The sequence below is a fragment of the Sciurus carolinensis genome, chromosome 6 (assembly GCF_902686445.1).
Source record: "Sciurus carolinensis chromosome 6, mSciCar1.2, whole genome shotgun sequence".
Taxonomy (NCBI): Eukaryota; Metazoa; Chordata; class Mammalia; order Rodentia; family Sciuridae; genus Sciurus; species Sciurus carolinensis.
The window spans coordinates 110,764,877-110,782,051 of NC_062218.1; the positions used below are offsets into that span (position 1 = coordinate 110,764,877).

Here is a 17,175-nt window from a genome sequence, read left to right on the forward strand (position 1 = left end):
GACTGAAAAACGTGTCTTCCAGACTTGAATACTTCCTCACTACTGTCTGCTTGTATAGCACAAGAATCCTACATTAATATATACTCCCATAGCTAGTGTCCTGATTTATGGCCAAAACTCTCCATTGAAATCTATGTGCATTTCTGGGTGTACCCTGGTCCCATGAAGTTCCCGACTGCCGGGTCTCCTTACCACTCACTTACCATTTACCTGTCTTGGTAAATATGACTACATGATGCTATTTTCTAATAGTCATTTTGACCCACATTCTTGAATCTCTTTCTCTCTCCCAACATACACTTCACTTAGATAATCAGCTGTATCAATTCCATACAAACCAGATCTTGATTTTGCTTTTGAAGGCCTTCTCTGGTTTTATGATATGTTCTGTGGTCTGCTGTAGCCAGAACTACTTATACTTCATAATGAACTGGGTTAGTCTTAACTCAGAGCAGGACATCATTCTTTTTGAGTTCAACATATTTACTGACAAAAGCCAGAGTTTTCACAGGGCATTTGGTTGCAGCAACCCAGTAATCTCTGGACTACAGTGTACAGCGACTTCTAGACCCTTTTGCCAAGGAGTATCAAGTCCACCTTGTTCTGTACAGACTCTGACATATTTCTAACAGGCTTTACACTCCATTTCCATTAACTGAACCAGACTTAATCTCCTATTTCAGGTTGGTATTATTTTGCTTATTCTCCTAACTAAAATTCACTTATTAATATGTTCAAAGAAAGTCTCTGTAGCGTTCACAATAACTTTGGGTTTTACAACATGAAAGAATCCATTGTCATTCAGATGAATAGATGATCTCCACAAATTTCCTCCTCAAAATTACATCTAAAGATTTTAAATGAGACTAGCTGTAGCATAGATTATTGACAATAAATATCTTTCTGTTCCTCATCCAGAGTAGCAAAATTTTATGTTTTTCCTGCTTCAAACAAGTCCCTTCCCATGTTATTCAGTAGCTACATCCCCTATTCCTTATAGTGTCTCTGAATCACGTGGCAATTCAATTTTTAAAACAATAACTTTTCACTTGGAAGCGGGTCAAGAAAAAAAAAAAGGATGCTCTATCTAGCTTTCCCCTACATGCTTATGTTACCCCTTCAAAGCACTTTAGTAAATTTATTAGGCATGCTCCTCTTTGATTAAAAATAACAAAATTAGGTTGCTTACTTTTAAGTGAATAATAATAATACTAATTTGTTATAAATTGTACAAGTGTTTTGGTAGATTTTTTGATAAAGGACATGAGCTTATTCAACATATGCAAGTGATCAAAAGTTGATAGGGTTTTAAAGGAGAAAAAAAACCCAGAAGAATAAATTAAGTTTGATAAAACTGCATTTACAGATCCTACTTAAAATATTCTCTCTCAGGGCTTTGTTTGTTTGTTTGTTTTTGCAGTTATGGGAATTGAACCCAGGGCTTTGCACATGCTAGGCAAGTGCTCTATCACTGAGCTACAATCCAATCCTACTTAAAATATTTAGAAAGCATATTAACAATAAAGATCTCAAGAAGTCAAGCAGTACAGGAACCTCAATATTCATATCAATGGTCTTTCTTAAACTTCCCATGTCCACTAAACCCTTGTGCCTCACACACCTGAACCTTCCCCCAGTCAAGGTCTTGCAGGGCATAAACTATCTTGGCCTGTGGCCAATCTCAACAGAGAAATTTTAAGCCCAAAATATAAGTAAACCATAGCCATAGGCAGATAGCAAGCAAGCAGTCAGACAGACAGACAAAAACAAATAATTACTTCCAGACTGAGGAGAATTTTATGTGAAAGGAAATAAATATAATTTTGTCAATAGGCATGACACACTGTAGTTTTACTCTTGAAGAACAAAGCTGTTATGATCTGCCTGTTTTCTTTGGGGTAGAGAAGGATTGTTTTGAAGATCAGACTCACTTTCAACTTTTCACAGGAAAATAACTATAAAGACAAAGTGCCTAAGCACTTCCTGTTGGGAGTTTTCAAAGATATCATTTCCAAAACTTTATTCTCTCTTTCAAAGTACAAAGTCAGACTGAATTTATGCTGACAGTGTAATACATATTAGCATTTTCCAGTTCATTTATCAAAGTTGTTCTAATCACAGTCAAGAAAGCGATTGCGGTTTAGGAATCAAATAGGTCATTAAAAAAAAAAGAAAAAGAAAAACTTTTCTTATGCAATAGTTGTGCTTATAGTACTACCTATGGATAAGAAATTAGCAATAGAATATTTTAATATGTGTATATTAAATCCTAAATTATCTTTAATCACAAAAGCTCATTTAGCTTATAATTAATAATACCATTCACATTTCCTAAAAAGTCAACATTAAACATTTCTTTTGAATTCTCAGGCAGTTTATTATTCTTACTTTTCCTTCTTATCATTATTGCTTACTGTCCCCCCCCCGCCCAAAAATAAAAGAAAGCTTGAATATTTTATTTTTTTTTTTTTGTCTTCTTGATTATTTATCTTTTCCTAAACCTGGGATACCTTCCAGAACTTCTGTTAATGACATGATCTTTACTCTAGGAAAATTAGGAGAGCAGTTACCTGTGCTTAAATTGCAATTATTACAGGACTATGCTTAGGATTTAAGATTTTCATAGAAATAGAGGGACCTGTTTTCAATTGGATTGATGAATGCTTAAATACAGATGAATAATTAGGAACTATTTAAACTAATCTCTTCATTTTAGATACCAGGAACCTGATGATCAGAGAAGCTGGCAAAAGTCTTGCCTTAAAAGCTGGCCAAATATCTGACACTGAGCAACAGCTGGTGAAGGTCTTCAGATATTCCAGTGCCCTTTAAATCTACGAAACTAAGAAAATCTTTTCAAAGGAGACACAGGTCAATGAACATGGTGATTTGCCAAAGTCAAAGCAATGAACTTTTTTAAAGCCAAAGCAGTAAAACTTTTTCCTTCCTTTCGGCAAGTTCCAGGATCTGAGAACGTTAGGTCTTCTTGCACGTGTGCTTTCTTCGGATGCTTAGACACTGCATGTGGCAGAAAATACATTGTAATCCTCTTAAGCCTTAAAAGGAATTGGGACATACCTGTTGTTCCAGAGGTAAAAATATAAAGGCAAGTAGATTTGAGGTTTGAGGCAATTCGATGGCTGCGTGGCACAGGCTCCTCAGATGACGTGCTCAGTTTTTGTGTGAGTGAAATCACACCTTGGGGAACAGAATCTTTCATCCCCCAAACACTGACATTTTGGGGGAGGTTGGGAAGGATCTCTTCTATAATGCCAAGCAAATCTAAAAAACAAAGGATTAGAATAAATAAACAAAACTTGAACCACAAACCATTCACTGTGAGTTTACTTTTGTGTGTTGGAACAGACATAAAATGCAAATAAAATGCTGACTTCCTTCTCATCTGGGATGAGTAATGTCACTACCATGTTATGGTTCTGTTTCAACAGGACTAACTGAAAGGGAGATTTGATTACCACCTGACTGAACAGTGCAAAGTAGGTCAATTCAGATTGACTTCTGAAGATGCCATTATCAAATTGTTTTCTTTTTCAATTTTTAAATAAAATTACTTAATACTTAATTATTATTCAGAATACTGCACTAAACATTTTTTTTTAATGCAATTTGGTAGATAGTTATTCCAAAAAAAGCCATCTGCCTGTCACGGTGTAGTTCTACTATGGTAAAATATATTTGGGAAAATTCCCTGGCAGATGTGGAATCACAAGCTCATTGTGGTTTAGAGATAATTTTGTAGCCAAAAGCTAAGTGTTGAGATTTAGAGAGGCCTTTTTCTCTACGTAGCTAGAACTAAAGATAAGAGGTGAAACGGTTGGGTTATCAGAGCCTTAACCTTATTAATCCACTTGAAAGGATTAGCTGAGCGGTAACTGTAGGTGATTAGAGTATGATTGGAAGAGGTGGGTCACTGGGGACATGCCTTTGGGGTTTACATTTTGTTCCTGGTAAGCAGAGTTCTCTTTTTCTGCTTCTTTGCTTCCTGGTGCCATGATCTGAGCTCCCTCCCTCTTTCATTCTCTTCTGCCTTGATGTTCTGCCTCTTTGGGCCCAGAGCAATGAAATCAGTCATCAATGGACTGAGATCTCTGAAACCATGAGCCCCAAATAAACTTTTCCTTCTCTAAAAAATAAATAAATAAATAAAATAAATAAGAACCTTTGAAAGTGGAGGAGAAAAAGAATGCCTTCCAGGTAAGGCAATAAGATCCTCCATACAGGGGAGGATGTGACAGTGGCAGGTAAGAGTGGGCTGTGAATGGAGTCTTCACCAGAGGCAGGGGGATCTGACCTTGGGCAGAAAGAAACCAAGCAGAAAAAAGGAAGAATAGAAAAGCACAAAAAAATGAAGGACTTTGGACTCTGAGGAGATGAAGGGGGTAGATGATAACACAGGTTCAGGAAGGAAAAGGAATACTTTTCTCAGAAAGAATCTGCTGCCAAGATAAATAAAACAGCAACCATTAAGGTAGGAATATATTGAGTTATTTGGAGAGATGAACCAGAGCTCCTTAATTTGGCCATTAATGTAGGAGAAAATGTCATCTACTCAGGAAGAAGGCATTGATGGGAAAGAAGGAAGACAGAAGGTAGGAGTGGGTCCCTGAGGAGGAAATATTACATATTAAAGTACCCAGTACCTGATTGGATAAAGACACAAAAGTCATTGTTCTCACATAGTCCTTTGTATAACTGAGGGAAGTACTATCCTCCAACCCTAGAGTACAGAGATCTATAGTTACTTATATTCTTTATATTCCTTTTGTACTTAACACTGCCATACTTTAAAATGGACCTCTGACAGTAGGGTTCAACTCTTATATTCAACCTGGCCACTCCAATTTTATTTCCATATTCCTATAATGTGCCATATTTTTTCTAAAGTATATAGGACTTCTGAGTGTGATATTACTTATCTTAAAATCTACATTAATATTCTTAGGATTACTAAAACATGATACCCACTGGCTTTTTGGAGTTAAAGCAAGGACTGTCAAGCACTGCCAGCAAACCTCAGGAGAGCATTCTGAGAGAGTATGATCCTGTCGACACTTATATTAGACTTCCAGACTACAGAACTGTGAGAATACATTTCCCTTGTTTTAAGCTGCTCAGATTGGGGACTTATTATAGCCACTCTAGAAGGCTGCTACACCAAGGTCACAGGTTGGCAGGCAGTAGAACTGGTAATCTAACTCATCTAATTAACTCTAAAACTATATTTATAGACTTCATAAAAAGGTAGCCATTAAAAAATAACACTATTAAATGTTCAAGAGACTCTTATCAGAATGTTCAATACCTGCCAATATAGGTCTTTATATCTAAAGCATTATATTTTTTCTAATTAAAAAAAAAAAACTAAAACTAATCGTAACCTACATTTTGCTTTAAATCTGAATTTGGAGTGCTGCATTACACATTTTCCTGGAAGCATAAATCAGACAGCTTCATCAAAGCTGTCTGTCAGTTACTATTTAGTCCTATTATAATGCAATGCTTTTGGGAAAAACTCATGATTTACTCTCTCAAAATCTATAACTCAGATTGATCATAAGGAAGTAGCAAGAGAAATGTGACCAGGCGATTTTCAAAACCTGTAAGAAGTCAGAGGAAACACAGAAGTGATAAAGAATTTTTAAGTTGTTAGGGAAATTAGAAACCTAAAATGTTTTTAAATTTTTATGTCTACAACAGGTCCAAATAAAACAAAATGTGAGACTCTAGAGAAAAAACTTAGTGCTTAACAGACACAGTATGCTGCTGTATACAGATTGCTTTGGCAAGAAAAAGGGAAAACCCACAAGGAAGCCTGGAAGGAAAGACAAGTCATAAACAAATGGAAAAGCAGGACAAAGGATCTAGATTTTGTTTTTAAATGTTAACTCTAGATTATATCTCAACATTCTTTCTGAACTGACACATTTTGCTCATCATAATTTCAAATCTATCATTTGGAATTATAAATTGATAGTATACTTTTATATGTTCTTAAAGGTACAAATGTCTAGGGCCGGGGATGTAGCTCAGTGGCAGAGCAATTGTGTGGATACAACAAGGCCCTGGGTTCAGTCTCCGGCATCACACATATATGCACATGTACACACACACATAATAATAATATATAAATAAAGGTAGGAATGTCTAAAGTTGGAAAATAAGTAAAATGAAAGTTATAATATGATTAATTGTTGCCCCAAATTTTTGTTGAAATCATAGAGTATAAGAAATAGTGAAGATTTATAAAGAGAGGAAATAGTTGCAAGAAAAAAGAAAATGATCAGGAATTAGAGGAAATAGAATTCTGTTTTCTTAAAAGTAATTGATTTAACTGAGGCAGAATTCTGAAATAGAATTTTTTCTAATCAAATTATTTTTTCAACAGTGGTAGAAAATGTGGATGCTGCTGATGAAAACTGAAGCAAAAATGTGAAAAGTCACATAAAGGAAAAAGTGTCACTATTTACTTATCACTGTCAAATTTTCTTGACGAAATGAAAAAGGGGTTTGTCATTTTGAAAGTAAATTCTGAATGTTAAGTCCTGACACAAAGTAGTGAAAGGGGACAGGCAGGTGTGAGAGGTGGGAACACAAGGTTAAGGGAATGATTCTATAAAACGGGTCCACCGTGCTGACCCCCACAAGCTTCCTTTTCCAAGAAGCAATTTAACTGCAGCCCCCCTGGCTTGCATGGAGAGGCTGTCACATTCCTTAGCAAAACACCTGCTATGTGCGGGAGAAATGCAGGCCTAAATCATGTCAATGAGAGGAACCAAGTTACCCTGAAGAGGGAGACATTTGTGACCCTCTTCACAGACCAGATCCCAAAACTCAGGTAAGGATAATTCTTCCTCACCATTAAATCTGTAAGAATTTATGGTTAAGAATCCAATCAGAACTGGACAGCATGGGTCAAGGTGACCTGGAATTGTCATGGCAGTGGGGTCTTGAAGGTCTGATGTCACCTGCTATCAGTCAAAAGTCAAGAGGTGGACCTAGGCAGGTCTCCCTGGAAATATCTCTGTGACCTCCAATAAAACTAGAGCAAGAAGGGCACACTGTCCCTCTCCTCTCTGAGAGGACCCACTCTCTCCCTTGAGAGTGTCCCCTTTCCCTTTTGTATCCCTTCAATAGACTCATGCCTGTTACTCTGAGAGAACAGTCTTAAATCTTTCTGACTCGATTATAAGAATCAGGGTTTGAAGGGGAGGTCTTCGCACTACCTCAGTTTCCCAGAGGGCCCAGCCCAAAGAGTGACATGTACCCTACTCCTTCCTTCTGCTGGCTACATGCACTGTAGATAGTAGGTAGACAACTGGTTAAAGGAACTGAACTTTGCACCATGGGATTCACGAATAGATTCAGGTCCTGATAATAACCTGTTATTGAAAAATAAGAGCTAGATTTCCTATAATCTTTTAACAGTTTACACTGCAAGAGAAGGCTCAATTTCTTTTTTAAAGGAACATGCTCTTTTAAGAAGCATATATTTTCTCCCATAAGTAGGGCACTGTGTTAAATGGGGTCACAAGAACAAAAACATGTGAATTATGATCTCTGACTATTGACATTTTAGCACTTTTTGCACAATTTAATTTCTTATTTCTATAGTATAATTATATCTCCTATTCACATTTCAGAGACTATAAAATCAGTGGATAAAAGTTTCATCTATTTCTGTAATATGTCATTGGTGATGAATTATGCTATTTGTGCTGCAATAAAAACTTAATACGATCTTATTCTACATAGGAAAGGCTAATATTTTCAAAGATATAGGAAGGCAATCAACCAATTATAGTTTTTTATGCACTGGTAAATCAAACTTTTTGATTTTTATGTAGGAATGGAGGCATAGCTCAGTAGTATGTAGTTAGCAAGGGTGAGGCCCTGGGATCTATCCCTATCACCAAAAACCAAACAAAAATGAAACTTTTATGCATGAATAAGCCAAATATGAAAATCAACTACAAATGTTTTGCTTGAACTTTCCATTATAAATCTTACCACATGCTTATAACTATCATCTTCCTGTGTAGAGAAGCTAAACGGACTTGTCAGAGAATACAGGCTAGGCTGTGGTTTCTAAGAAAACTGAGCTTAAATCAGCAATGTCCTAAGCAATGCATACTGATATATATAAATATTCATACTTAATATCAGGCCACAAAACTCATCATGAATAATGTAACAGCTATTTTGGTAAATATTAATTAACTGTCATGATAATTCTAGGAAATGTGTGCTACCTCTACTTTTAGAGATCAAATATAGAAATTTGAAGGCAAACGAAGGTTAGAAAAGTTAACTGACCTGCCTACACTAATAAACAGTAGAACTTGTGTTTTAATACAGGTGTACTAAACTCCAAAATCCATTCCCTAAAATTTAAGACCTATACCATATTGCTATTCATTATAATTATTTTTAAAACCAGTTGTTCTCAATATGATTTATCAAATAATTCTTCCCTTTTCCATTGATCTCAATCCACTCAATTTTCTGTTTAGTTTTGTGATTATACTGTAGTTTTTAAACAGTAAAATTGTTTTCTTTTGAAGTGGATCTAATGCTTGACCTAGCTTAGTATAAGGTGGGAAAAAATATATATATATGTACACACACACACACACACACACACACACACATATAAAACTGCCATTGTACTAAATAGATATAAAAATTCTTAAATGCCCTGAAAACTGAAATAGCAGGTAAAGATCATAATACTCTGGTAATAAAGTTCACAAGAGGCAGTTATTTTATCTATCTCAATATATAAATCTCAAATTCTATAAAACTTGAAGGGTCTTATTTTCCCCCTAACTCATCCTCTTGATCTTTACAAGGCAATTGCTTTTATGGCTGAAAGTCATTTAGAGAATCATAATGGCTCATGAAAACTCACAGTGGACAGTTGTGTGCACTCCTACGTGTATAGAGAAGATCAGAATTTCTTGAGAAGATAAACCCAAAATTCTTAAAATAGGTTGAGATGTAATATATTATCAAATCTAAAGTAAATAGATGAGGGTAATATGAATTTTTAAGTTGTTCTTTTATAATAATGATTTAACATGTGATTCTTTAAGAAGAGAGAAAACAAGTTAAAAACATGCCAGTGAACCTAAAATCTTGTGGATGCCTAGGGTACCTAAAGTAATTGTTACCTCTTGGGCACAGTGCTTCTAATGATTAGCAACACAGGTACCAAACAACACAGCAAAGGAACCCCAAGTATCTCTACCTTTGAAACCAGTTATCAAAATGAGAGCAGAGTGAACCTTTTATTAGCAAAGTTGCTAAGTGCTAGCCAGGTGCGGTAGTGCACACCTGTAATCGAAGTGGCTCAGAAGCCTGAGGCAGGAGGATTGTAAGTTCAAAGTCAGCCTCAGCAAAGTGAGGTGCCAAGCAACTCAGTGAGACCCTGTCTCTAAACAAAATACTAAAATAGGACTGGGGATGTGGCTCAGTGGTTGAATGTCCCTGAGTTCAATTCCTGGTACCCACCCCCCCCAAAAAAAAGTTACTAAATGCTCAAATGTACTTTGTTCCTTTTAAGTCTATCACCAAGGTTATTATCTGGTCTAGCCTGTAAAACCTGTTTAAAACTGGTTTTATAAGACCTATGAAAAATAAAATTTTGCTAAAACATAATGTATTCAAGGTCCTATTTCAAACAAACTTTACACTAATCTTTCTTTAACTAGCACCAAATTAGGTTGTAGTAGCAAAATCCAAATGAGATCCCTTATTAAAAGCTCCTTATTATGACTTTATAATCATAATAGCAATTATTTTAATTCAATAAGGATCTAGTTAGTACATATCAAGCACTCAGTCACTTTGAAAAAGCTGCTATTAAGTACACAGTATTATTTACACTTTGCAACTTGGTAAAGTGACACAGATAATATCATCAACTATGAAGTGGAAAAACATGAAATTCAGATCTGTCTGGTTTACTCTAACTCACTTGACTTGTCTTTCCACCTCAATATGCCTTCCCTAGGGATATAATGATTTACTACTACATCTCCCTCAGAAATATTCAAAAAGAATATCTAAAAATTCTAAAATGTAAAGTCTTAAAACTATGGATATATTTATTAACTGATGCAACTCAAAAGGTCAAGAGTATGGTATGCAGGATAGGAGCTTTAAATAAAAAGAAGCAGGTATGAGCTAAGCTACACCTTAATCAAAACCAAAACAAACAAACAAAACCTTAATCAAAAGAAGTGTCATATCTTTGATAAACACAGGTAATTTACATCTTGGAGATACGCTAGAAAGAATGGTTCACATTATGTAAGCTTGAAGTCTCCAGCTACCTATTTACCTAACAAACCATCTAAGTAGTCTTGACTTGAAACTCTAGTATCCCAAAGTATCTTTTTCTATATTGAAAACAACAACAAACAACAAAAAATTAGGTGTTGGTGTTAAAAACAAAATCAAGGAAATAATAGTTATCAACTGGCAAGCAAAGCAAAAAGTAACCCAAGTAAAACTGCAAAATTAATTGGAGTTAATTAAGTAACAATTCAGTCAACAGCAAAGTCTGAATGCTCTCAATTTGGGAGTAACCAGCCCAATACACTTCAAAAGGATCATGTTTCAGGTAACAGATTTGGGAATGCTTCTCAGACTGGTCTCAACATAATGGAACTTAAATCTTTTCAGGGATACTGTGACCCTTTCAATTTACTCTTCTGAAGAAACTTAGGGCTTTATCATTTTTGGCATAACTTGGGGTTCACATTGGCTGTGGGAATTCCACAATCTAAACAGGTTGAGCAATAATATGAGAGATGTGACAAAATGTCAGTGTATCCACAGACGAACTTGGGTTATTTTTCCTGCAGCACTCACATTTCACTCATCCTGGACATTCACATTTGCATTCTGTAGTAGACATTGTTTTACCACTTTGTCAACATTCTGTATGACCATGTATTCTTAATGCTACAGGTCACTGAAACTTATCACAATGGTTAACCTCTTTCCAAGGTAAGAGTTTAATCTTGGAAGATAGGAGCAAAAAAATGAACAAACAACACCCAAAGGACACTCTGGCTTCCCAGCTCCTGCAGTCTTAGAGAACAACATTGAAAGTCAATATTTTACCACTGTATCAGGCCCCATGCTGAGTTGGAAGGACAATGAGAACTACGAAGAGATTTTGAAGGGCTGACCCTCTTTCATGTCATCTAGCTCAGTTTTCTGTCATATACAAATATTATATAATAAATTTATACTTTAGAGATATATAGGTTATTTAACATGTAGATTATTTTTCTACAATGCTCTGTGAATTTAAAAACTCTCTATGAGGTTTCAGTATGTATCTATTAATCTAAAATACTTAAATATTTTCATTAAGGTACTTAACCACCAATCCTCCTGCTCTTCCTGCTCCCTCACCTTCCTATCCCCATGCAAGAAGAATCTGCATAAATCATTTAGATTGTATCACATAAGTATCATTTTTCATACTTCAATTTCATTTTGTTAAGCAATCCATCTTCTTAGATTCTTGGTTAATTAGTAACTAAACCAAAGACTTTTCTTCACAGATCAGTGTAAATATCTATAACCGAACTCCATTTTACAACCAAGATGGAGATAAAAGGAAGGATAGAACTTACTCAGAGAAAATAATAATGATGCACACATGGGAAGCAGGGGAAGAGAGAAAGAGACCTAGAGTCTGCCAAAAGTCTGCCCACTGGCTGGCAGGTAGGAGCCCAACCTTGCTCTGGCAAATCCTAGCTTGCAGACAGTATAAAATAAGAGCAGACATGAAGATAAGAATTCATGAAATTCAGAGTAAACAAATCTGTTCTGCAAATGCAATCATCCTTGATAAATTTACCATTAGAGGCTGGTAGGTATTTCACAATGAAGTCAATATGACTTTCTTATTCATCAAATTTTTTACTAGATCTGATAAAACTTACAACCAAATAAGTTCTCTGTCTCTATTCTTGCACAGACTGAAGGTACCTAGAGCAGTAAAATTGCCCCCTCCCAAAATGGAAGGAAGCAGAGATTTCATAAAAGCTTTCTGGAACTGTATTGATATTAACTAATCTACAAAAGAGTGAATGATTGAAGGGGCATAGGAGGTTTTAAACCACCTGCCACAGAATTGTAAAACTATTTTGTACCCTTAGCATGCACACTTTCTCACACATCTACAATTATTAGTTATGAACCGTTTTAAAGGGAAAGGAGGGCAGGAAAATAGGTTCCCAAAAAACAAAGGCTGAATATTCTCTCTGATATGTGGATGCTAACACACAATTAGGGAGGGAGAGGGAAGAATAGAAGTTCCTTGGATTAGACAAAGGGGAATGAAAGGAAGGAAGGGGGGATGGGAATAGGAAAGACAGTAGAATGTATCCGACATAACTTTCCTATGTTCATATATAAATACACAAAGTGAAACCCCACATCACATACAACCACAAGAATGAGATCCTAATTAGAATAAGTTATATTCCATGTATATATAAGTCAAAATACACTGTACTGTCATGTATATCTAAAAAGAACAAATTTGAAAAAAAAAAAAAAAAAAAAAAAAAAAAAAAAAAGGAAAATAGGTCTGGTCACATTCTCCCTAAGCGGATCACACTCCATACTCTACCTGCGCCCACCACTAGGGCCTTGGGCTCACAGGTGCGAATGCAATGCAGAAGGGAGTTGGCGCGAACGTTGCAGTTGAGGAAGGCCACCACGCAGCCCAGCTTAGCCAGGCCAAACCACATGTGAACGAAGTCAGGCTCATTACTCATCAGCAAAGCCACAGTGTCCCCCTTTTCCAGTGAGGAGTGGTTCAGGAAGACACGGGCCACTTTGTTACTCCTTTTATCCACATCCTGGTAAGTGTAGATGTCTCCTTCATAAATGATGAAAGGTTTCTGGGGTTGCCTCTTGGCATGGCTCAGGAATTTATCCAGCACAGTGACCAGCTCGCCTCTCCGTTTGTACTTTGCAGTCTGAATTCCAAAGCGCACCACCTTCAGCAGGAACCAGAAATCATCCCAGAAATAAGGGAAAAGAAGTCTCTGCACGCAGTGCAGAAAGATCATTCCAGTCCCTAGTCCTGTTAGCCATGACAAGAGCATGGAGGCCACAGGGCCAGAGACAGCTCTGATCCCAACCCTACCAGTGTCCTCTTTCAGGATCCGTGGCTCCCTCGGCGAAGACCACCAGTCCTCACTGCTCAGGGAGGGCACCTGCAGTTCCTGTCACCCTTTCTGGAGTGATCCTGTGAAACAGAACCAGAGATTTGCACCCAGAAGTTTTTGCCTCAATGAATGCTGGAGTGAGGCTTGGGACACCGGGTGGGTGTAGAGCAGAAAGTCTATATAAATATTACAAGAAATCAACAGAGGCACCCGCAGGGGCTGGGAGTCTGCCTTCTAGCCCAGCCCAGCCCAGCCCAGCCCAGCTCTGCCCAGTCCAGCGCAGCGCCCTGGCCCCCGACCCCAGACGTCCGCCCGCACTCTGCTGAATTGTACTGTACTTCCCAGCCCTCGCCCGGGCTTCCCCGGCCTCTGGGACCCTAAGCAAACTCCACTACCCTCAGGAGAAGTAGCTCCAGAAGCAGATGCTCTCCCTTCTCGAGGTAGTTACTCTGGAGGCTGAAATCCAGAGGCTGAATTCGAACCCGGAGAGGTTGAGGTGAGGAAGACTGAAATGCAGTGGCTTCCTGTCTCTACCCAGCCAGCAACCAGGCAGGGTCTCGAGGCCCCGCCTCTGCTCGCGCCCCCAAGCTTGCAGGGCCCCAGGGATCCGCAGCGCCACTCCGCCCCGCCCAGTGCCTAGTAGCTCCGCTCACACGCACCCGTCCCATTCAACTGTTCCCAGGTGACCGCCGCGTGTGGTGGAAGGAACTGCCCCCACCCCAGCCGCAACTCCGGATCTGCGAGTCCTTGGGGTTGTGTATCTGTTCTCCCAACAGCAGCAGGATAGTCAATCCGCCTACCTCCTGCCGCCAGGCGCCAGGCCAACTCCAGTCCTGACTCTGCCGCCCGCAGCTGCACCAGCCTGGGCGCTCTGGCACGCTCCTCCGGGAGTACGTACAGCCACTGGGATACCTGGGCAGCGCTGGCCAGCTCCCACTCCACGAACCAAGCCCGGGACCAGACTTCTGGCAGGAAACAGGACAGTTCCATGCAGAGACAGCCAGAGATCCGGAAGGCATGGCATGGAGAGACTGCTGGGATTTGGGTCCGGAGGCACAGGGGAGAAGAGTAGGGCACTAGGGCTCATTCATAGAATCAACAGTGGGAACAAAGCTAGAGACTGGAAAAAAATGAAAACAATAACAACAGCAACAACAAAGAACTGAGGGGGAGAGAAATATACTTATGAATTGGACACGTTCAAAATAGTATTTGTGAGAAAGGAGGGGATGTTTGAACTTAATAAAACACAATTTTTTTTTTCCTTACGACAGGTATTTTTGAAAACAGGTTGGTGTTTACACTTACATTGGAACTAGTATCGTTAGAGTGCTTCCACAGTGCTTGTTTTTACAAAAGATTCCAATTTTTTTTATTGATTTGACAACTTAAATTGATAGTCAATCCATGTTTAAAAAAAAGTATAAAATGCTGCCTATTATCTATCTTTAAAGATCAATTTTTTTTCAGTTAAGTCATTTAATGATTATCAAAACTTTGAACTAAGAATTCTAAAGAGAGCTTGGAGTGGAAAGGAAGCAGAATAAATAAAGATAAAATTTTATACAAAGGTGACTTTTACTAAAAATAAAACACTAAGGAGCACTTAATTACACTCCCCCCCCCCCTAGCAGACAGCAGTATTATCCCAGCTCTTGACTTCAAAGTGTATATAAATGGTTAATTGTATGTATTGATATAATTAAGCATGGCCTCACATTGCTCTCCATCCTATGATCTGTAGTTGGTTTCTGCCTAACTTCAGATTCCCCAACAAAAGAAAAACCTGACAATTCCAAAGACAGGCTCTGGTTTATTAACCTGATTTCTTTGAAGTCACGACAAAGAACCCTCAATTAACATCGACTCTTAAAATCCTCTCATGTAGTTGAAGAAAACTCTTTCACACTTTCCTCAGATGTTCTAGTTTTTAATTTTTAAATACAGAAATATCTTTAGTTAAATACAAAACTATTAGCATCAAGTACTTTACAACTTGAAAAGTGTCTTTGAAGTTATATTGTTTCCTCTCCCTGCGCTGGTATAATTCAGTTGCCTCCTAGAAAACAACATTTAAGTCAGAATAGAATATGGAGTTAGTCTCAGATGTTTGGATTTCCAATATGAGGAAATTCTGTCCTCATATGGTAGAAAAATGGGGGAAAATAGTGGTTTGCCATCTTTTTATTTTGCTAAATTAAAAACACATTATGGCAATTACCATTTACTCTCAACATTGTTGCATAAAGGAACGCTTTATTTCAGCATTAAAAAAAAGAAAGGAGTATAATACCATTGTAATAAAGGACAGTCTTTTAAAATGAAGAAAACTAATTTTATGAAAAACTCATTATGTGACACCAATTTTCTTTTCTTATCATCAACCTCCTGTCAGAATCCCAAGGAATGGACTTAAATTTTTAGCATCTACTGATATAAATGAATGCAGGTTATATTTGGTGCCATAGTCCAAGAGTTTCGTTTATTAGGAATAACTACAAGCACATGTTACAAAAATGCATCCCAGTCCAAACCAATTTCATGCCTCACTATGGAAGGGGTAATCCATAAAAATCCTGGGACAGTACCTCAGGCATTCCTATTTCAGCCCATGAGTCTTTTCCTATTTTGACCAGAAGTTTAATATTCACTTTCAATATTACAAAAGATCTCTAAGTAAAATGATATAATTTTTAGTTAACATAAGAAAAGTCAGCAGCAGTAGCTTCAAGTGAATAAATCCATCATTTAACTAAAATAAAGAGAAATAAACACACTCAAATAGTCTATACATTTGTGTTAACATTAATTTTGATCAGGAACAGTGTACTATTTCTCAAGTTTCCTTTTAGGTAATAAGACATCTTATATTTTTCTCTAATATAATTTGAAACTAAAAATGTGACTAAATTGATACAAAAATGAAGTTTATTTTCAACCTACATATGCTCTCCTCAACCCTTTCCTCACTTTTTACTTCACTTTCTTAACGCACTTCCAGTCCCCTCTGCACACTCATTTCTGTTGAGAACCAGTTGTTTAGTGAGTAGATCAAAGTAGTACAGAACATATAGCATCATAGAACAGACATGAACTCATGTTCACAGGATTTTGCTACTTTATTCTAAGAATTCTGATTTCATACTGTCAATCACTTTCTTCTAGTAGCCTCCTGATGCAATTCTGCAGCAATGACCATTTGGATAATGGGAAACTTGGGTAGGAAGCAAGGGATACAGAATGATCTCAAATGGTGCTACATTGCAGAACATCACAATGTGTTGCAATGGGTCAAGGAGTTCTGATTATCTTGACAAGAGCTGGAGTGTGGGAAAAGGGATGGAATATTTGAAGGAGCTATGACTCTAAAAATGGGATCTTCTAAGTTTCCTCTTGAATGAAAGGGCCCACAGGAACTATGGAAGAATTACTCCCTGAAACTGTGGAGAAGTGAACAGTACAGTCTATGAAGGCCATGAGAATGTTCTGCTCAACTCTCCTAATCTGGTGTCCTAATCGACTACCAACCTTCTGTTTCCATGACTATGGTTGGACCATGGTTACTCTTCCTAGAGGTGGCCCATGACAGAATGGTAAGAGTACTAAGTCTCATTGCAGAGAAAAAGAAGTAGGATTCCTCCCACAAACAACCTTAGCAGGGGATCACAGTCCATGTATGTTTGCTGATAGTTCTTAACCAAAGGAGAAATGAAATTACTCCTATCTCCCTGACAGGGAGTAGTTATACAATCTGGAGCAAAGCACTCACCAGAAATGTTCCTCCTCTCCCACAGATACCAGGAGATAGGGTACTATCTTCATCTTCATCTTTCCATTTCAAAGGAGAAAAACTGGCGATGAGAATGTTGAATATAATTCTACCCAGGAATAGGGTCGTGTTCAGTTTTCAATCACTGCATTTAGGATCTGATATCAACTTTTTTGATGAGAAACT

General features: G+C 37.6%; 1 protein-coding gene across 5 annotated transcripts in view; it reads right to left on the reverse strand.

The window, feature by feature from the left end:
• Slc27a6 (solute carrier family 27 member 6) overlaps positions 1 to 14,081 on the reverse strand; it is a 54,620-nt gene extending 40,539 nt beyond the window's left edge. For 3 of the 5 annotated variants that reach the window (XM_047556084.1, XM_047556081.1, XM_047556086.1), the window contains exons 1-3: positions 13,616 to 13,806; positions 12,677 to 13,300; positions 3,079 to 3,282 (exon numbers count right to left, since the gene is read on the reverse strand). In XM_047556084.1, coding sequence (XP_047412040.1) covers positions 3,079 to 3,282; positions 12,677 to 13,157 — 685 coding nt within the window. In that variant the 5' untranslated portion in view covers positions 13,158 to 13,300; positions 13,616 to 13,806. Of the gene's footprint in view, positions 1 to 3,078; positions 3,283 to 12,676; positions 13,301 to 13,615; positions 13,807 to 13,879; positions 13,959 to 14,020 lie in introns of those variants that run through there. The other 2 variants (XM_047556083.1, XM_047556082.1) reach the window with 2 other exon arrangements.
• Between the last annotated feature and the right edge of the window lie 3,094 nt (positions 14,082 to 17,175).